General features: G+C 41.2%; 1 protein-coding gene across 1 annotated transcript in view; it reads right to left on the reverse strand.

Annotated features, from left to right (window-relative positions):
- The window catches only part of ENPP1 (ectonucleotide pyrophosphatase/phosphodiesterase 1), a 64,705-nt gene extending 47,098 nt beyond the window's left edge, over positions 1-17,607 (reverse strand). Inside the window, exon 1 of the mRNA XM_082475729.1 lies at positions 17,353-17,607. Coding sequence (XP_082331855.1) covers positions 17,353-17,592 — 240 coding nt within the window. The 5' untranslated portion in view covers positions 17,593-17,607. The remainder of the gene's footprint in view (positions 1-17,352) is intronic.
- Between the last annotated feature and the right edge of the window lie 1,523 nt (positions 17,608-19,130).

Genomic DNA, 19,130 nt, shown 5'->3' on the forward strand with positions numbered 1-19,130 from the left:
TAAGGAGAGACAGGCACGTTCATACTGTCTTCATAGAAGCATAAGTGTCTTTCTCAAAGGTCATTTAGATGAATCTATCTAAATTCAAAATGTACATATCCTCCACTCCTGCAATTCCAAGTCTCTTAACTTATCTGATAGAAATGTTCACATAAGCAGATAAGGATATGCACAGAGATATTTATTTATTGCAGCATTATTTGTAATAGCAAAGACAGGCAAATAACCTAAATTTCTGTCAATAAACAATTGAGTTAATATAATGCATTATGGTAAACCCAAACAATATAAAATACTATCCAATTACTTTAAAATTATGTAAATCCATCACTGAAATACTTACTCTTAAAGCCTTCAGCCCCCATGCTGGCAGTCTACTCTGAGGCCATCATGTTGCGAGTAAGCCCAGACTATCCCAGGCACAGAGACCAGTGGGGAAGTCCTGAAACTACATGAAGTGGGAGAGAGATGCCTGGCCAGCATCTAGGTGCTCCATTCCCTATTGCAACTCCAGCCACCAACTGACTGCAACTGCATGACAGACCCTGAGCCACACCTGCCCAGCCAAGCCTTTCCTGAATCCCTGACCCATCAAAAACCACGAGGGGCTTTTGAGTCTACAGGGCTGATGACCAGATGCTGAACAGAGATGAATTTATCAAGCTGGTAGTACTAACCAACAAGGCTTCCTGACCACATAAGAGAACATGCTTGCTTTTCTTTCTCCCAGACTTTATGCCTAAACCATTCCCACAGCAAAATGGTAAATGAAGGAATCTAACAGCTGATTCTGCGGAAAGTGCACAGCTGGCCAGCTTCATTCAGAGGTAACCACCTGGTTCTTCGTCACTTCACAGCGAAGGAAAATGTCTGAAAACTATTTCACAGAGTGATAAAGGGATGTGAGTGGTGTGATGTGTACTTTTCTCCCTTTGGTAAATGCACAGAGAGTTTAGGCATATATGTTTACATACGTCCACTTCTAATTTTCAGGTGGAGAAGTGGACTTTTGGTTACACTCACTAGTTTTATAGCAGCAAGAATGTTAGTAAACATTTAGGGGAAAAAAAATAGGACAAGAGGAGCCTAAAAGTCCTATCCCAGAAAATAAGGGGAGGCACACATACACTCACATACAGACACACACACTCACATACAGACACACACACACGCCCACACAATGATGGGGTACGTCAAAAGGTATAAACTCCCAGTTATAAAATAAATAAGTGATAAGTGCTGGAGATGTAATATACACTATCGTGACTATACCTACTAATACTGTAGTGTATATTTGAAAGTTGCTAAGAGAGTAGAACTTAAAAGTTCTCATCACAAGACAAAAAACTGTAACCATGTGTGATGATGTTTCAGACTTTCAGACTCATCTTCTAGCACCAAAAAGTAAGGGAGTGCTAAACACATATACACGATGATGGGGGTATGTCAAAGGGACACAGGAGCCAGCTCCCAATGGCCAAAGCTGGAATAATTTGAGCAAAAATACGAACAACATATTATTAGGTTATAATCCAAAGTGTAAAATAAATATCAATGAGTTAATACTGATATAAATATATGATTGAATAAATTAATAAGAGTAGACAAATCTCCAGTACAGAAGAATTCCAAACAATCTGTGTAGATACCCCACTCTCAAGGTGAAGCAGAACTCTCTCCTCTTTAAGTGTGGGCTGAACACAGTGACTTCCTGCCAAAGAGTACAGAATGGAAAGGCACAAAAGAGAATATCTTCGAGGTGGAGAAGCCTGATAAACACTACCTCAGCCAGGTAATTAAAGTTAACATCATCGATGATTAAGTCATATTAATAGCATAGACTCTTGATATGGTATGTTAAGAATGACACTTTACCTCTGCGGTCTGTCTCCCAAAAGCACATGATACCCATCTCAGCCTGAGGAAAACATCAGACATTCCACAAATATACATGACCAGTCCTCCTCAAAACTGTCCAGGTCATCAAAAACAAGGAAAGTCTGAGAATGTCTGAGAAACTCAGCCAAGAGGAACCTAACGAGACGTGACATCGAAATGTAACATGGTATTCCTGGGTTGGATACCAGAACAACAAACTAAAAGGACATCAGGAAAAAACTAAGGAAATATGAATAAAGTGTGTACGTTAGTTAATAAGGCTGTACCAACATTGGTTCATTAGTTGTGACAAATGTACTAACTAATATAAGATGTTAGTGACAGGGAAACTGGGTGTGTAGTATATCGAAACTCTCTGTACTAGCTTTGCAACTTTTCAGTAAATCTAAAACCATTCTATAAATAAAAAGTTTATTTAAAACGGGAAGGAAAAAAAGAAATAGGCGTGAATCCATATTATTCCACCACAAAATTTCCACTATTTAAAAACGTTGGCTACTTTCTTTTAATTTTTAAAAAAAATGCATGCACACACACATAAATGTACACAATTTTTTCTATATACATTTTTTTAATCAAGAAATTATTCTATACATAATTTTGTTTCTTTTTTGCATGTAATACTATTTCATAAGCATTTCTTATTTTATCAATAAATTCTTTAAAATATATATATATTTAAATTTAGGTAGAGCCATAGGTTGGGATATGGACCCATTTAAACAATACATGGTATTGTTAAGTGAAAAAGCTGAACCTCTGCTTTATATATTTCAGTGCTATATGATTTTTAAAAATAAACAATGTGCAGACGCTGCTTTCACATCTGCCGCCGTCAGTGGTGGAGACTGATAAGCTGCCTGGATTTGCCTTCGGGAAGGAAGGAATTACTCCCCTGGCTGCTGGGGGTGCCACCCGGCAGGGCCTGCCTCAGCTGAAGAGAGCACTTGCCCAATGCCACACCCCTTCCCAGGAAAGCCGGCTCCCTCTTGGACAGCTCTAAATGGTCACGCTAGTAGGAAGAGCTCACAGAGTGGGCGGCAGTCTCCATTGAGAGACCGCCTCACAGCTCACCTCACCCTCCCCACAGTCCTTTTCCTTCCATAGGAGCTGATCTCAAGGGCACACCTGTTAAAACCCCTGGGATGCCAGTCTCCATCTCAGTGTCAGTTTCCTGAGAAACCCAAACTCTGACACTGCCTTTCTCCTGAGCTTCTATCTCAGAGAAATGACCTCTTAGTAAATATCAGTATATTACCCAGGCTCCCTGGCTCCAGCATCAGAGCAGGATAAGCCAATGGGAAACACTGACAGAAGATCGGAGGGTGGGAAGACGGGAGAAGTCAGAATACATCTTCCCTGTTCTAGCCTCAGACAGGACCCCTGGCAGGGGCTGCATCTCTCCAGGGTCCCAGCTCCTACAGGGAAGTCCTGGCTGCCAGCTCTGTGTTTCATCAGCTTTTCCCTTCGCCTTTCCTGCCCTCAAGGTAGTACAAGCTTCTTTCTGGTACTATTCCCTGGGTTGCCACATTGCCATACCATCCCATTTGGCTTTCAGCTCTTCCAACACCTTTGTAACTGGTTTCTTATATTAAATTCTCTTGATTAAATTACCAGGTATGGACTTTTATTTTTCTAATTGGCCGTATAGCAAATGATCAGACATCAGATAGACACATACATATAGCCCAAGGCATAAACGAAGCTAAATTAAATATAGGCAAAGAACTTTTCATTCTGAGAGTTTACTTGTTTTTAATTCTCAGTCTCCTAGATGCAAAACATATTTTAATTAGATCTTGCTTCAGTTGGATCTCAAGGGGAAAAAAAAAGCACTGCCAAAATAATCCTAAAAACAGTTTGTTTCATTAGAAGCTACAATCAAGAAAGACATGACTCACTAAATAAAAGGAGTATTAAGTCATTTTAGGAAAAAATGTTTTAAGCTTTGTGTTAGCTCATAAGACAGGAAAGAGAGGAAACCAGTTTATTAACAGTACAGGACAGCCCTTGCCACCCTCAGGCGGAGGATGAAACAGACGGACTAAGAGGTAAAGGGCTATGGGCTTTGTCTAAACGACATTGTTTTCCTTGCCTAGGCAGGTCTCCTGCCTATGCAGGTGGTAGGTCAGAGACAAAGAAACACAAAAAGAGAAAGAACATCATGTTCAGTTAAGTTTATGTGATTTATTTCTAGTTTTTTTCTGAAATAATTTTTGGAACATAATGACTACAGCACCTTGCATTTATTCTCGAAAAATGAGCTCAGTGGAAATAGACAACAAAAAGATAACTTCCAGAGGATTTTTGGTATTCTTCTTGAGGACAGAGAATGGGATTAACAGGGAGATTAAAATGACCATTTACTTTCTTTAAAGACCCAGTGGTTAGGTACTCAATCACAATTACACTCAATCACAATTACAGTGGCAACTTAAAGACAGAACTTAAAATCTGGTAATGGATATAGGGGTTTATAATTTAGGAGGGAACCATAATTTTAGAAATGTGTCACCTTTTAATGTGTATATTTAGGCTTAAGTCAACAAAATTACATGCGTTCATTTGGATAAGGAATCTTAAAATTACATTTGTAAAAACATTCACAACTTAACTCTCTTAAGCAACTTCTTTTCTTCTAACAAATGTTTCTTCAACAAACAACATTTGTTTTATGCACATTTTCATCATTACTTGCTGGAAAAAAACATAAAAGTAAAAAACCCTATGATATCTTTGGCATGATTCAATTCAAGTTTTTAAGATGATAAAATGTTCCCTCTGTCTGTGCTGCCCTACAGGGTGGTGCCAGCACATCACTGCTGAGCACTTAAAAAGTGGCCAGCATGATGAGGAACTGAATTCCTTCTTATGCTTTTTAACTTTAATTCATGCAAATTTTAATTTGCATAGTCACATGTGAAACTTAAAAATCTAGTAGAAAAGAGAAAGTAGTTATGAAATAGCCAAGTAAAAAAATAAGACGGTGCTCTTTCTACACCCAACATGCTCTCTTTAATTTGTTCTTGCCGTTAAAGCTAAAATGACCTTTCCAAAATGTAAATGAGACTTTGTCACTATGAACAAAAGTGGAAACAAAACCAAGCAAACAGAAAAATATGTCAGTGAGTTTCAGTTGCTCTTAAAACAAAACCCAAAAGCCCTAAGATGGTCTGCAAGGCCCTGCCTGGCCCTGGCCCCTGACTACCTTTCCTGCCTCATCACCCATCACACATCTCTCTGCCTACCAGCTACCTGGTCATCTCCCAATTCTGGGTCACACCATGCTCCCTGCTACCCCAGGCCCTTTGTATGTGCTGTTGTCTCCCCTCAGAATCCTCTTCTGCTCGCCTGTCACTTCCTCCTGGACACCTTTTTAGACCTCTCTGACTAAGCCAACTCCCCCTCACTACCCTCTCTCACAGCCCTGCATATAATTTCTAGGCAGCACCAATCACTGCTGCAGTGAGGGACACTCTTGCGGGATTTTTTGATAAACATCCAGTCCTGTGGGGATGGACCATGAGAACAAGGAGTAAGTCTTTCCTCTCCCCTCACCACCATTTAGCCCCCAGCCTCTTAACCATTACTGCCCACACAATAGGAACTCTAAATATTTGTTGAAAAAGTTACTAACCATAACCATAATCATAACAATAACCCCTAATCTAGCCTCTACTATCTTTCAGGCACTTTTCTAATTAGTTTATATAGATTAATTCATATAACCCTCAAAACAAACCTGTGAGGTAGCTACTATTATTATCTCCATTTTATAGGTGAGGAGACTGAGGCATAGAGAAGTTAAGGGACTTGCCCAAGGGCACACAACAGTTATGGGCAGAGACAGGATTCAACTCCAGCAGTCTGGCCCTTAACCACTAAGCTCTACGGCCTTTATATGATTAAGTGGCAACTGCGGTTAAGTGATCCAGGGACAGGGGATACAAGCCAAAGAGCAGTAAAGGAGCGTTTCCTTTGGGAGGATAAATTCAGTTGGATCCCAGGGGGTACCTGGTGTTGGGTGAGAAAAAAGGAGGTGAAAGACCACTTCTGGGGTAGAGAAAAGAAATGGTCCCTGTAAAGTGTATCTGGCGAACAGTAAAAATCTGAGCTGTAATGGAAGGCGTGTTTCAACACAGCTGGAACTTTTGTTGTGAGATAGGCATCTTGAGACCCTTTCTGACCCTCTAAATTGGCAAAGTACCACCACAGCAGAAGTTGAAAAATAACCTGAACCCTTTGAACTTCTAAATCCAAGTTATGCATATAACATGTGCAAGTCCCCTATAAGATATGGGACATAGAGTCCCCCTGAGGTGTGGGTTCCATACCAGACTCACTCACCAGCCAACACGTTTGCTCCCTCCTGCCTCACACAGCTGTGCCAATTAAGCAGATAAAGGGCTTAACATAGGGTCTGACATAGAGTAAACTCAATAGAGGCATATGGGAATTCAACAAACACACAGCACTTACTATGGGATGGGTCTGCTCTGAGTGCTTGACAAATATGGACTAATAAATGGCTACACATCTATGCCCCAGGCCTGCAGGACTGCTATGAATGGATGAAGCTGTTAAGTGTTAAGCCCTCGAGTGGTAACACTGTTACTTGAGTAATGAGAAATAAGGCTGAAAAGAAGAGTGCATTTAGGAGTACACAATTTCCCACATGTGTTGTGGCAGTCTCTGAGAAATTCTGAGTGGAAACAAAGTGCAAGGAAGTAATTATTTTCGGAAAACTAATAATCGAACCATAAGAAGAGACATAGGCAATGGAGATGGAGTTGAGGGATGAATAAAACAAAAACTGTGTCCTAAAAAATATTTAAATTCTTGGGGAATGATTATGTCTGAGGTATGAGTAGAGATGCTTTCAAAGATTACCCCATGAACTAAAGTTGATAAAAGTCTCAAAATCCCATTCATGAAAGGTGCATTAAAAAGCTGTCTAGCAGGACTTCCCTGGTGGTCCAGTGGTAAAGAATCCGCCTTCCAATGCAGGGGACGCGGGTTCAATCCCTGGTCGGGGAACTAAGATCTCCCATGCCGCAGGGCAACTAAGCTCGAGTGCCACAAATACTGAGCCCGTGCGTCTCAACTAGAGAACCTGCGTGCCGCAAACTACAGAGCTCACGCACCCTAGAGCCATGCGCCACAAATAGAGAAGAGAAAACCTGCATGCCACAACTAGAGAGAAGCCTGCGCACCCCAAGGAAGAGCACGCACGCTGCAATGAAAGATCCCACGTGCATCAACGAAGATCCTGCGTGCCACAACTAAGACCCGACACAGCCAAAAATAAAAAATTAGAAAAAAAATAGCCATCTAGCAATGGGAAAATTTCATAATGGAAATATAAGTTAAAAAAGAAAATAAAACAATATATGCAGCATGATCCCATTTTTGTTAAACAAAAAAAAGAAGTGATACACATAGAAAAGTCCTGAGGGAAAAAACCAAAATATTAATAACAGATAATAACAAGTATACAATCTTTATTTTCTCCTTTATACTTTTTTTATACTTTCTGAAATTTCTGCAATACGTAGTATCTTTATAACAAGGGGAAAATATTATAAGCTCTCTATACAAAGATTTAAAACCTAGAAGAAACCCACCTAATCCAAAACCCTCATATTATGGTCACAGAAAGTGAAACAACTGCTCAAAGGTCACACAGCAAATAATTCTTGTGAATCCAGGTTTAGGACCCTTTACATGACCCGTCTCTCAAGATCTTTGAAGCTTCCCAGAAAAATCAATGTTCTCTTTTTCTTTGAAAGTTTCCAAGAAATGACAAAGGCATAAATACTTTCCTATGTCAACATTCTTCACATTCACTTCCTGTGAGCTGATCAGTAAGGTATTTAAATACTGTACAAGCAGAGTTGTTTTGTACTATTTCTCTGGTTAATCCAAAAAGAGATAAGATCAACAGTCTCTTCACAGTGCTCCTAACCCACACCCTTCCCACCTGAATATACTTCATTCACCTATTTCTCCTGGTCTCAGAAGTTTCTAATCTAAATGGTGCTGGGTGGCACTTTATAGGAAGCCAATGTGTTTGGACGATGAAGTATCATGGAGTAAACTCTGTGCCAAAGACATCAAAGCTGACTCAATCCCTCAACACCACCTGAAAAAGCCCTGGTCTAAGACTCCTTTGTTTTGGTATTATGTCAAGTATATTGTAGATTGTTGAGAATGTACTGAAGTGGAAACTTTGAATTGAAGAGTTCTATTGATGGAGCAATATAAAGTGAAATCTACTTGATATTCTGATAGATGGATGGTTGAATTGGAAAGAACATTGGAGTGTTATCAGATCACAGCAAAGGCAGAAGACTGGCACAGCGGACAGCAATAAAGAGCAATTAAAGGACAAGCCAAGGCAGGGTAAGGAAAGGCAATTAAAGAAACAGACTGTGTATGAAATGTCCTGTAGACGCGACAAAAGCGGTGGGGCTACTTTAATCAATGTGCCTCTTACGTTCAAGGAAGGAAAGGGGTAAATGCAACCAGCAGCAGCACCATTTCCACCCAACGCTAACACAGTTGAGGTCATTAAGGAACATTCAGTAATTTTTTTTTAAATCATAGCAACATGTATGAAGTCAATGGCAGGAGAAGGGTTGATTGGCACCCCCAGCTAAAGAAATCCAAGTTGGGGCGCCTTCTGTGCCTCCTCATAGCCCTAGGGAGTGCTGTTGCTCAAAGTTCAGTGTGCAGACAGATCCCTGGGGATTGTGAAAATATAGAATCTGGTATGGTAGGTCTGGGGTGGGGCCCAAGAGTCCGCATTCTGTAAAAGTTCCAAGGAGGTGATGCTGATATGCTAGTCTACAGACCACACTTTGGGTAGCAAAGATGTAAAGTGTCTTCTGAATAAGGAAAAATTTTTAAATTCAGTAACACTGAAGCTTATCAAAAATAACAAGAAAAATGACCACTTATTCAGGGCACACTATGTGCCACTTTGTATACTTTATCTAATTTAATTCTCCTAACAACACCTAACAGGGTTTTATCAAGCCTATCTTATGGTTGTAGAAGCTGATATTCAGGAAATTTAAGTTATTTGTCTACCTTCAAAAACAGCTAATAATGGGCTTCCCTGGTGGCGCAGTGGTTGGGGGTCTGCCTGCTAATGCAGGGAACACGGGTTCGAGCCCTGGTCTGGGAAGATCCCACATGCGCGGAGCGGCTGGGCCCGTGAGCCACAATTACTGAGCCTGCGCGTCTGGAGCCTGTGCTCCGCAACGGGAGAGGCCGCGATAGTGAGAGGCCCGCGCACAGCGATGAAGAGTGGCCCCACTTGCCGCAACTGGTGAAAGCCCTCGCACAGAAACGAAGACCCAACATAGCCATAAATTAAAAATAAATAAATAAATAAAAATTAAAAAAAAAAAAAAAGTTTAAAAAAAAAAAAAAAAACAGCTAATAACAGTACCAGGATTTAAATCCAATTCTGTCTGACTTCATTTCTCAATAAGCTATAGCAATGAGATTAAGAGAATTATACTAGTTTTGTGATCTTGGAAAGGCCCTTTAATTTCTCTGAGCATGATTTTTTCATCTCTAACATGGAGATAATGGCAGAGCTGTGGTTTAGACCAAACCAGGTGGTAGACGTAAAAGTATTTTGAAATTCATAAAGGACCTTACCTAAATAAGACACAAAAACTGTTGTAAATAGCTGATTCTTTTTATATGCCTTAATTTCCTTTCCGTCTCTTCCTAGTACTAAAAATAGTATTGAATGAACACACCTTTCCTTAAAGCAGATATTCTCAAAACTGTTGGTTTCAGAATCCCTTTATACTCTTAAAAATTACTGAGGACCCTAAGAAGCCTTTTCAGATAATTGTGTACATTCTTATTTAAAACTAGACTAAAATTCTTAGTTATAATTTCTTAAAGGTGAAATGCAACATGAAACTTGAAACAATATTAATCAACTTTTCATACCATTATATTAAAATTCATTAGTCTATCTTGCAGTTTGATTGGAACTTACACCCATGCATAATTTTGTAAATCATCCATTGGTCCTTTGGAAAATATTGGTTCACTGAGCTACGTATTTCTTCCAAATGTTGACACGTCATTGTACCAGATGAAAAAAATCACATTCCTTACTATCTCATCTATTTCATCAGAAAAATCTTTAAGGATTGGGACGCTGTCGAGCTTACAGTGGCAGAAACAAGTTCTCCAAAATTTCAATTTTTACCTAAAAGATCGAATTTTATGACAGGCAGCACGTACCTCATTTTGTTTTCCTGGAAGTGACAAGCTAACGCTTTTCATTTTTGCGAAAGTATGTGCCAAATACCCAAGTCTGAATCACCGGTTTGTCAGCTGCTCTTTCCAATAAAAATGGTGTTCCATGAAAAAGGCAGCTAGTTCAGCTCACAACTCAAACAGCAGCTCAACTGCTTTTCCTCTAGAAAACAACAGTACTTCAGGCTGCAGCAGACGTGCTAAAGGCAGACTCCAATGTTGTTGCACAGAATATTAAAAAGGAAGGTAATTTAGGTTCAAATTTAATAAAATCTGCTTCATTGAGGACATTTTTACTGCTTCATTAAGTGAAACTGGCTTTTTTGGTTTTAACTGCAGATGCATGAGGACTTGTACAGTTGGTGCCACTGCCCTGATTCCTGCTGAGGGGCAAGCAGTTTTCCAGCAGTGTAAATGGCAGCACAGTGAGAAGGGTGAAAAATGTCTATTAATGTTCAAATGGTTTAGACTTCACAGTCCCCTTGAAAGGCTCTTAGGGACCCCTCAGGGATTTACAGACCACACTTTCAGAACTTGCTTGAAATACTCTGGCTGAAGCTTTGTTCTACCTGTCTTACCTTTTGCTTCTAAACATATTTATCCAAAATCACTTACAGGTACTCTAGAGTAATATGAAACTCTATTTGGAAAAAAAAAATCACAATAATAGCTAAATTTATTTTATTGTATAATAGCATCATAAAAAAACTGTTGAGTTTTTCAGTTCTCTCTCTCCATGAGAGACCAAAGGCTCCAGATGCTTGCTAATGCCAAAAAACTTATCAAGGGAAAGAAATCAGCTCTAGGAATAAACTATTGGGCTGGCCAAAAAGTTCCTTCGGTTTTAAGTAAACATAAAAGACATTTTTCATTTTCACCAAGAACTTTATTGAACAGATTCATTAACCGAACGAACTTTTTGGCCAGCCCAATACTTTCTCAGGACTATTCCCTGAAAACCAAGATAGAGTGATCTTTAAGGGTCTCAAACCACATCAGTGATATGATATTTGCCACCTAATCTGTGTAAAGTCCTAAGGTATGGTGAGAAAATGATTGACCCACAAATGAGATATGCGTGCGAAAATTCACTCACTCCAAAACGACTGTCATGACTCTATATTCCTGTTGTAGTACATCTAAAGATATATTAAGAAGGAAACTCAGATTAAGAAGAAAGTCACTTTCCCCCAAAGCTGTATACATTGGAAGCTCACAATAACATGATTATTGACTTCACACTGATAAAAGGGAAATAAATGGGGGTGGGGGTGGGGGGTTTCGCCATTAGTCCAGAATAAAAATCTGTAGTTAAAAGTCCTTTCAGTTGGGCTTCCCTGGTGGCGCAGTGGTTGAGAATCTGCCTGCCAATGCAGGGGACACGGGTTCGAGCCCTGGTCTGGGAGGATCCCACATGCCGCGGAGCAACTGGGCCCGTGAGCCACAATTACTGAGCCTGCGCGTCTGGAGCCTGTGCTCCGCAACAAGAGAGGCCCGTGCACCGCGATGAAGCGTGGCCCCCGCTCGCCGCAACTAGAGAAAGCCGTCGCACAGAAACGAAGACCCAACACAGCCAAAAATAAATTAATTAATTAATTAATTTAAAAAAAATAAAGAACAAAAGTCTTTTCAGTTATCATAGTCCACTACTTACACGTGATGTGACTTATGCCTATAAATTTAACCCACTGTTTCTAGAAGTGGAATAACTGAACCAACTACATCTGAACAACTTGAGGTACTTGTTTAAAAAATACAGATTCTTTAGATCCATTCCTATCTTAGTCTGCTCAAGTTGCTATAACAAAACGCCATAGACTGGGTGGCTTAAATAACAGAAATTTATTTCTCACAGTTCTAGAGGCTCAGAAGTCCAAGATGAAGGAATTGACCAATTTGCTTCATCAGGTGAGGGTTCTTTCCCTGGCTGGCAGATGGCTGCCTTCTCACTATGTCTTCACATGGTCTTTCCTCTATGGGTGGGTGCGTGTGCTCAGATCTCCTCTCTCTCTTCCCCTTTTTATAAGGCCACAAATCCCATCATGAGAGTTCCATCCTTATGACCTCATCTAAATCTAATTACCTCTGAAAGGCCCCACTTCCATATATCATCACATTGGTGGGTTGGGACTTCAACATATGAATTTGGGAGGGACACAAACCTTCAGTCCATAATAATTTCAGATCTTCTAAATCACAATCTCTGGGATTGGAGCCCTGGAACCTATGGTCTTTAACAGTTCCCAGCTGGTTCCTATGCAACCTAATGTTTAAGAAACACCTCTGTGAGCCTCAGTTTCCTTATCTGTAAAGTAGGATTGACTGTCACCATACTTTCCTATTTCAGAGTTGCTGATATGCCAAGGATCAATTAAAAATATACGAGAAAACGCTTCTGAAGGTGCAAAGTGCTATGTAATAATCATCTGAACTTTTACCGCCTACTTTTCCACCAAACGTTATTCTAAAAACCAAAAGTGGGAGGATAAAATGAAAAATACTATCAATAATATCTTAATTCTTGTAATCAAACCTCAGACAATTAAAATACTCAGGAAACAGAATGTTCCAGTTAATATTTAGCTGAACATTCTGGTCATTCTTTTGAGAAGTCCTTTTAAATATATTATTATAATTTCTCTCCTTGGTAAATACAAAACTTAGCTCTTGTTTGATGCCAAAGGGTTTTCATATTGGGTCAGCACTCTGAATATCAGTTTTTGTTGCACAGAACTTAGAAGAGTAATCTATGTTCTGCCTTGGGCTCATTTGCTAAAAGGTTTCTTGTTTATTTTTGTTGTTTGGGGGATATTTCATGGTTGATGGAGGCATGTTTATTTTAACCATAGGCAGATCTCTAATTACAAGTTGTATTCCAAAAGGTTTTTGTTCCTATGTTGTTTGAAACTTGAAGTGGCTTTCCCCCTACCTACCTTCCCAAAAAGTTATGAATCATGATTAAGTTCTTTGGCTTGTCTAAAATGTCCATAATATAGATGAAATACATTTGCTATGTCTTAAAAGTAATGCAGATATTTTGCAATGGAATTTATCAAACTCAAAAACAAAACTGAATTTAAAACTATTTTCATTTGCCTTTAACACTGATATCTGAGAAAAAGAGTTGCCTGGAGGAAGATAAGAAGGTGACAAAAAATTCCTATAAATATTCTAAAAAGGTTAATGGTCCCCAGATCTTTGTTATACAAAATGCATAAGGTCTCTCAACATGGCTCTAGCGAGAGTCATGATTCACAGTCATGATTAAGATATGATGGGGCAGGAGACGGCAAAACTGAGTGCCCAGAGGTAACTGAAAAAGTGGAATAGAATGGAAAAAAAAAAGGGTTGAAAGGGTGCCTGTGTATTCCTAAGAGGCTGCATGAAGTAGAAACAGCTGAAATATAAACGGTGAGAGAAAGACCAGAATATGACTCAAAGCAGAAGAAAGGAAGTCACAGAAAGCAATGCTGAAGAAAACAGTTCCCTACAAGAGCCACAAAGACTTCCAAAGAATTTGGGGTGTGACAGCAAAGTCACCAAAACAGAAGATGCCTTGGTATAAGCAGGGAGACCCATTTGTACCTGAAGGATGGCCTTATTTGTACCTGCCAAACGGCTGCACCTGCCTTGTTTCTTTCTGAGGGCGTGCCCAGTAGCTAGATCTTGATTCTGAATCCAAGTTATCATGGAGGCCCTGCTGGCCTCTTTGGTATGCTGGCCTTAGTTGGGAACTTTTATCACTCATTCACTGCCTCTTCCATCTCCCTATGTGCTAAACAAATGATATTCCTGTTTGATCTTATCCCTGAATTGATACCCAATGTCATCTCTATTAATGCACCTATATTTGGATTCCTGACTTTCAGCTGGCCATATGGGTATGTGGTTGTGTATTTAGTCTTCCCATCTTGCCCTTTTCCAAGTCAAAGTGTTACTCAGTCTAAGTAAAAGTGCACTTCATTCGTTCGACCAAAAGCTGACACTGAGTGTGAGGTACCATCTTAGGCCCAGAAGTAAACACAACAGTGTTGCTGGGTTCCTAGAAACCTTGGGTACATGTTATTAGAACATGTGCAACAAACACCATAAGGGGAAAACAGGAGATGTCTCTGGCCCCTAAGATGTTCTGGTCATTTTTGAAATAAAATGCTCCACTATAGCTGGACAGATATAAAATTTTACAAACCGAAAAGCAATGTCAATTCTGAGTCAGATTAAGAGCAGAGGACTATCTTGAATATTCTCCACGCTGTATTCTAGAAATAAGATGATATGATGCAAGAGGGAGAGAAAAGCTAACAGAATTCATAACTTTCACACTCAAATGTCTGATAAACAAGGGCAACTTCTGCCACTTACAAAGAACTCTTTCATCAAAAGGTGAAAGTTGTCTTCACTCACAGCCACCCACACACAAGGCCCCTTATGAACACACACACAGGTATATGTATTCATAAGGACAGCAGAAGGTCACAAACACAAAATTATGCCGTGTAAGAGCTTACTGTACAGTGGAGAAGTGTACTGCAACGTGGTTGAAAATACCTGCCAGGGAACAGGAAAGTTATTTCAAATAAATGTCCGTGGCCAACCTCAGTGGAAGCTGACATTTCAGTTCAAAACTTAACTTGGAACCAGTAAAGGCATCCAGATCTAACATATCTACTGAAGCATGTACTTATTTGCCCTTCTGGGGTTTTCCACAGTCTGGCTCAGTGCCTAGGCATGAGTACTTCCAGAGCCCAGGGCCAAAGCCTCCAGAGCAGAGCCTGTGGTCTTCCTAGGGATCAAATGGGGAGAAGCCAAGGTAGGGCGGGATCGTCCCTTCTGCATCTACTCTCACATACCTCCGGCATTTAAGTTTATCTGAAACACTTTCAGAAAAATGCAACAGTCATGTCACCACTGCTTATCTCTCCAGAAGGCAACTCTTGTGTTTATCCTACTAGATAACAACCGTGTGGCTGAGGACCACCTCAGTGGTTGGGCTCTTGTAATCCCAATCCCAGATGCAACTAGTCAACCCATTTCTTCAGGTTTATGAAAAGCGTGCTGATGTTTCACCTGAAAAAGGAATCCCATAATTGCAGCTTCTCTCTGGAAGACATGTCCCAGAGCTCTTTGATGACAACTGTCAAGCTCCTCTTGGAGACTTTTCCCTTTAGAAGTGCATCATTTGGGAAAGTCTAGAGGGAAGAAGGGTATTGAAGTAGGGAAGGGAAAGAAGAATGGGTAAGAGGTTTCACTTTCACCTGAAACCATTAATTAAGAGTTTCAAAAACACAGCAGTGAGTTTTGGTGTACATTAATGGTCCACTGTGTTTCATCAAAAGTCATGAAGTAAGAATTCTGTCCAGTTCAACGTGTGTTACAGCAAGAGACTCCTCCTAATGGCATAAAAAATATTCATGATTGTCCTACTTGTAAAAGTACTAAAGACACTTCCATGTCAAAGCCCAGAGTTGCATCATCAGAGCATAAAGAAATGCTTTTGGACCAGATGACTGCAGGTGTCAAAGACTGAAATGCATGTTGCAAAGGCAGATCTCTGCTGATACCTATTGTGGATTTATAAGTAAATGAATAGGAAAGATTTTAAAATGGAATTTAGCAACTGACAATTTACCAAACTTTCAAGACTGTAGATTGGCATGTAGAAGTGATTTCACACGGGAGTTACATACAGATTCGACGTACAATTATTGAATGCCTGCCAAACACTGAAAAGTACTGATACTAAGTTAAGTGATAGTGTTGCAAAAGCTAAGGTCTTCCATTGACAAAAACAAAATAGGTGACTCAAAAGACTAAAACTAAGTTCTCATCAATATCAGGTGTTCTTAAACAGTGATATATGATGCAGAAATGTATCTTGAGATACAAACAGTATGTGTTTTGGGACACTTACCCTTTGAATCTTAGGCTTATTTTTAAGTACTAATTATATGACACCATCTCTTTAGTCTAGGAATGTTGGTTCCTCAGAGCACTGTATCATCTCCACGATACCCAAGACATAGTGAAAATGGAAATGCTTATGAAAGATTTCAAAAATCAGAAAAGATATCCTCTACACCGCATTGTTTAATCATAATATGTAAGTGATTATATGCTTTAAGGTACACTAAACATAGAACGGTCACTTCCATATAATACAATAAAATGATTATATCTCCTTGTAGTTTTCAAATTTACTCCCCCACATACAGTGTTGCACAGTGACCCTCACAATAATCTTATCTGATGCACATAGAAGTGATGTTGTCCTCATTTTAACATAGAAGAAATTGAGGTTTGGGGAGAGTTACAGGAGGCCCCAGCAATTAATAACGGCCATGAAAGCAAGAACCCAGGCTTCTGACTCTCAGCGCAGCACTTCCTACCATACATGTAGAATGAAAAGCCACCCCACATTTCATAAAATTGACTGTGGATCCTGCAACTGTCACGACAAAATAGCAGAGGGAGAGTGAGTACTTCTGTTAGCAACAAAAACCGTGTAACCTATGATTGAAAGAGTAGACAAAGAATCATTAACTTTTCTTCACATTCACATAACATGAATATTGACGGAATTTCTGAACAGCTGCATGGAAATTCCTAAACAGAGCCAAGAGAAAAAGTATTTTCTAGAGTTCCTGATACAACTTAAAGAGCTCTGTTAAATCTTCTCAAGTGGAATCGGTTAATGCAAGGAAAGTCATCAATACTGCACCCAGATTCCCCCAAAAGAGGTAAAAAATTAAATTAAAAAATAACATTAAAAAAAAAAACAAAAAAAACCACCTTGTCGGTCCTTCCTAAGACCAACAATTTTCGGGCTGGTCATTTTTCCCCACGAAAAAGCTTGTGTTCTCTTGAGGGGCGGGGCGGGAAGAGGTGGGATTTCTAAAGATCTCGGTTTTTAACAGCCTGGTTTCATAAACAGGCCCTTCTGAGAATCAGTAATACAAGTGAGAGTGAACTATTCCCCCGGGGGGAAGAGAAGGCTCGGCGGTGATGAGCACTGATAAAAGCCCGCAGAGGAGAGCGAGAAGGCGAAGAGGAGCGGCACAAAAGCTGTCTCTCTCCGGGCCCCGGGTGCTGACGGCGCGCGCTCGGAGCGCAGGAGCGGGTGCCGCCCTCCCCGCCCTCCCGCGCGCCGGGCCGGCCGGGACCTACCAGCGAGAGCACTTTATAGGTGTTGGGGTCCTTGGCCGTGCGGGCGCGCGCCGCCTTCTCCAGCGGCTCCTCCCCCAGGTCCATGGGGGCCAGCAGGGACGAGGCCGCCTGCGGCTCCCCGGGCGCCTCGGCGGCAGAGCCGCGGCCCGGCTCTCGGCCGTTCCCCGCCGGGCCCTCCCGGGGGCCGCGTCCGCCCTCGCCGCCGCGGCTCCCACCCCCCACGCAGCCGTCGCGCTCCATCGTGGCCCTGGACGCTCGGCTCCCACCGCCCCGCCGCGCCTTTAATAGGCTCCGCGCGGGCCCGGCTCCGCCCCGTCCCGCCCGCCGCGCCCGCCCCTTGCCGCCAGACCCTTGGCTCGGCGCCCGCAGTCCGGCGCTACGAATGAGGGGAAAGCAACTCAACGCCCTGGATTATTTGGCTTCCTGTCTGATGGCGGGCGCTTTGCGTGTGGGTTATTTTGGGTCCTTTACGTGGGCGCGTCTTTAACTCCCCCCCGCCGCCCCCCTAGCCTTCCCCGCCTCGAGCCCCGGCCACCAGCAGAACACTTGCAGGAATCGCCCTGCGTGGCCTCGCGGCGCGGGCTGGACTGGAATTGCAGAGCGTGGTCTGCAGAGGGCATGAGATCATGGGGCCCCAAAATAGAGCGTAGGAGAGGGAGGATGCGGCCGCCGGGCCAGTGCGGCTTCTCAAAGGCGGGAGAGTGCAGTCAGGACAGACCTGTGTGTTTCTGGATGGACAAGCAGAGAGGCTATGGGGTCAAGCGTTGGGGGAAGCGACCTTTGTCTCCTACGTAGAAACAGACAAGAATTCCCTCAAAGCCCTGCTATCCGCTACCTACGCTACTCAGGACTATCCAACCTTAAAATACCTGAATTTACAAATGCACACATAAAAGAGATTTAATTTTCTATGGTTTTCTGTGGTTTCTGTGCTGGGGGTGAGGGCTGCTCTTGCTTTATTTGTTTATTAGTTCTTTTAGACTTTATACATCGAAAGCTTCAAAGTGTCCGCGCTGCGCTCGCCTGAGGTTGCTGCCGATACTTGTTAGCAACGTCAAAAATTTTAACAGTCTGGAATACTTTGATACTTTGGTTTTGAACTAGGACACGAACAGTAGGCTATAATTCTTGGTGGGTTTTGCTTCACCTTTGATTCTACAACTTTTACATTTCCTTGCTCATCAATAAGAAAAACCACAAGTGTGTAGTGACGTGAGTCTCGGTTGTCAAGAGGAAAACAATGACTTTCCATACCAGGAACTGACTTTAGTGACCAAGGAAATTTATACCATCCAATATCAATTAATTTTCAATTCATTTTGATTTCAGGAATATATACAAATATTTTTTTAAATGAGAATGGATGCTTAACAGATATAAGATGTGTGTTGTCCCCTTTAAAATAGTTAACTTGGGATGCTTTCCATTTATATTGATTGATTGATTCATTCATTCAATAATGAATCCTTCAGTTCAATCTCTTGGCTTCCAACAATGTCAGTGGTCTCCAACAATATCAAAGATGCACAGAAGTATATCTTTCCCAAGTGGCTCTCAGTCTGATCAAACAGGGTGAAGGCAGTAAACAAAAAACTAAAACCCAAATTATATATGCATAATAGAATCACACATAGGATATTACGAGAGCTTAGTGGAAAGGGTACCTGACATCTGGAAGAAGGGAAGAAGTAAAGGCCATCCCTCAAAGCACTATTGAGCTCTTTTTTTTTTTTTTTTTAATTACCTTTGAGTCAGCTTTCAAACCAAACCACCCAAGA

The sequence above is a fragment of the Balaenoptera physalus genome, assembly GCF_965194825.1.
Source record: "Balaenoptera physalus genome assembly, chromosome: 9".
NCBI classification, from domain to species: Eukaryota; Metazoa; Chordata; class Mammalia; order Artiodactyla; family Balaenopteridae; genus Balaenoptera; species Balaenoptera physalus.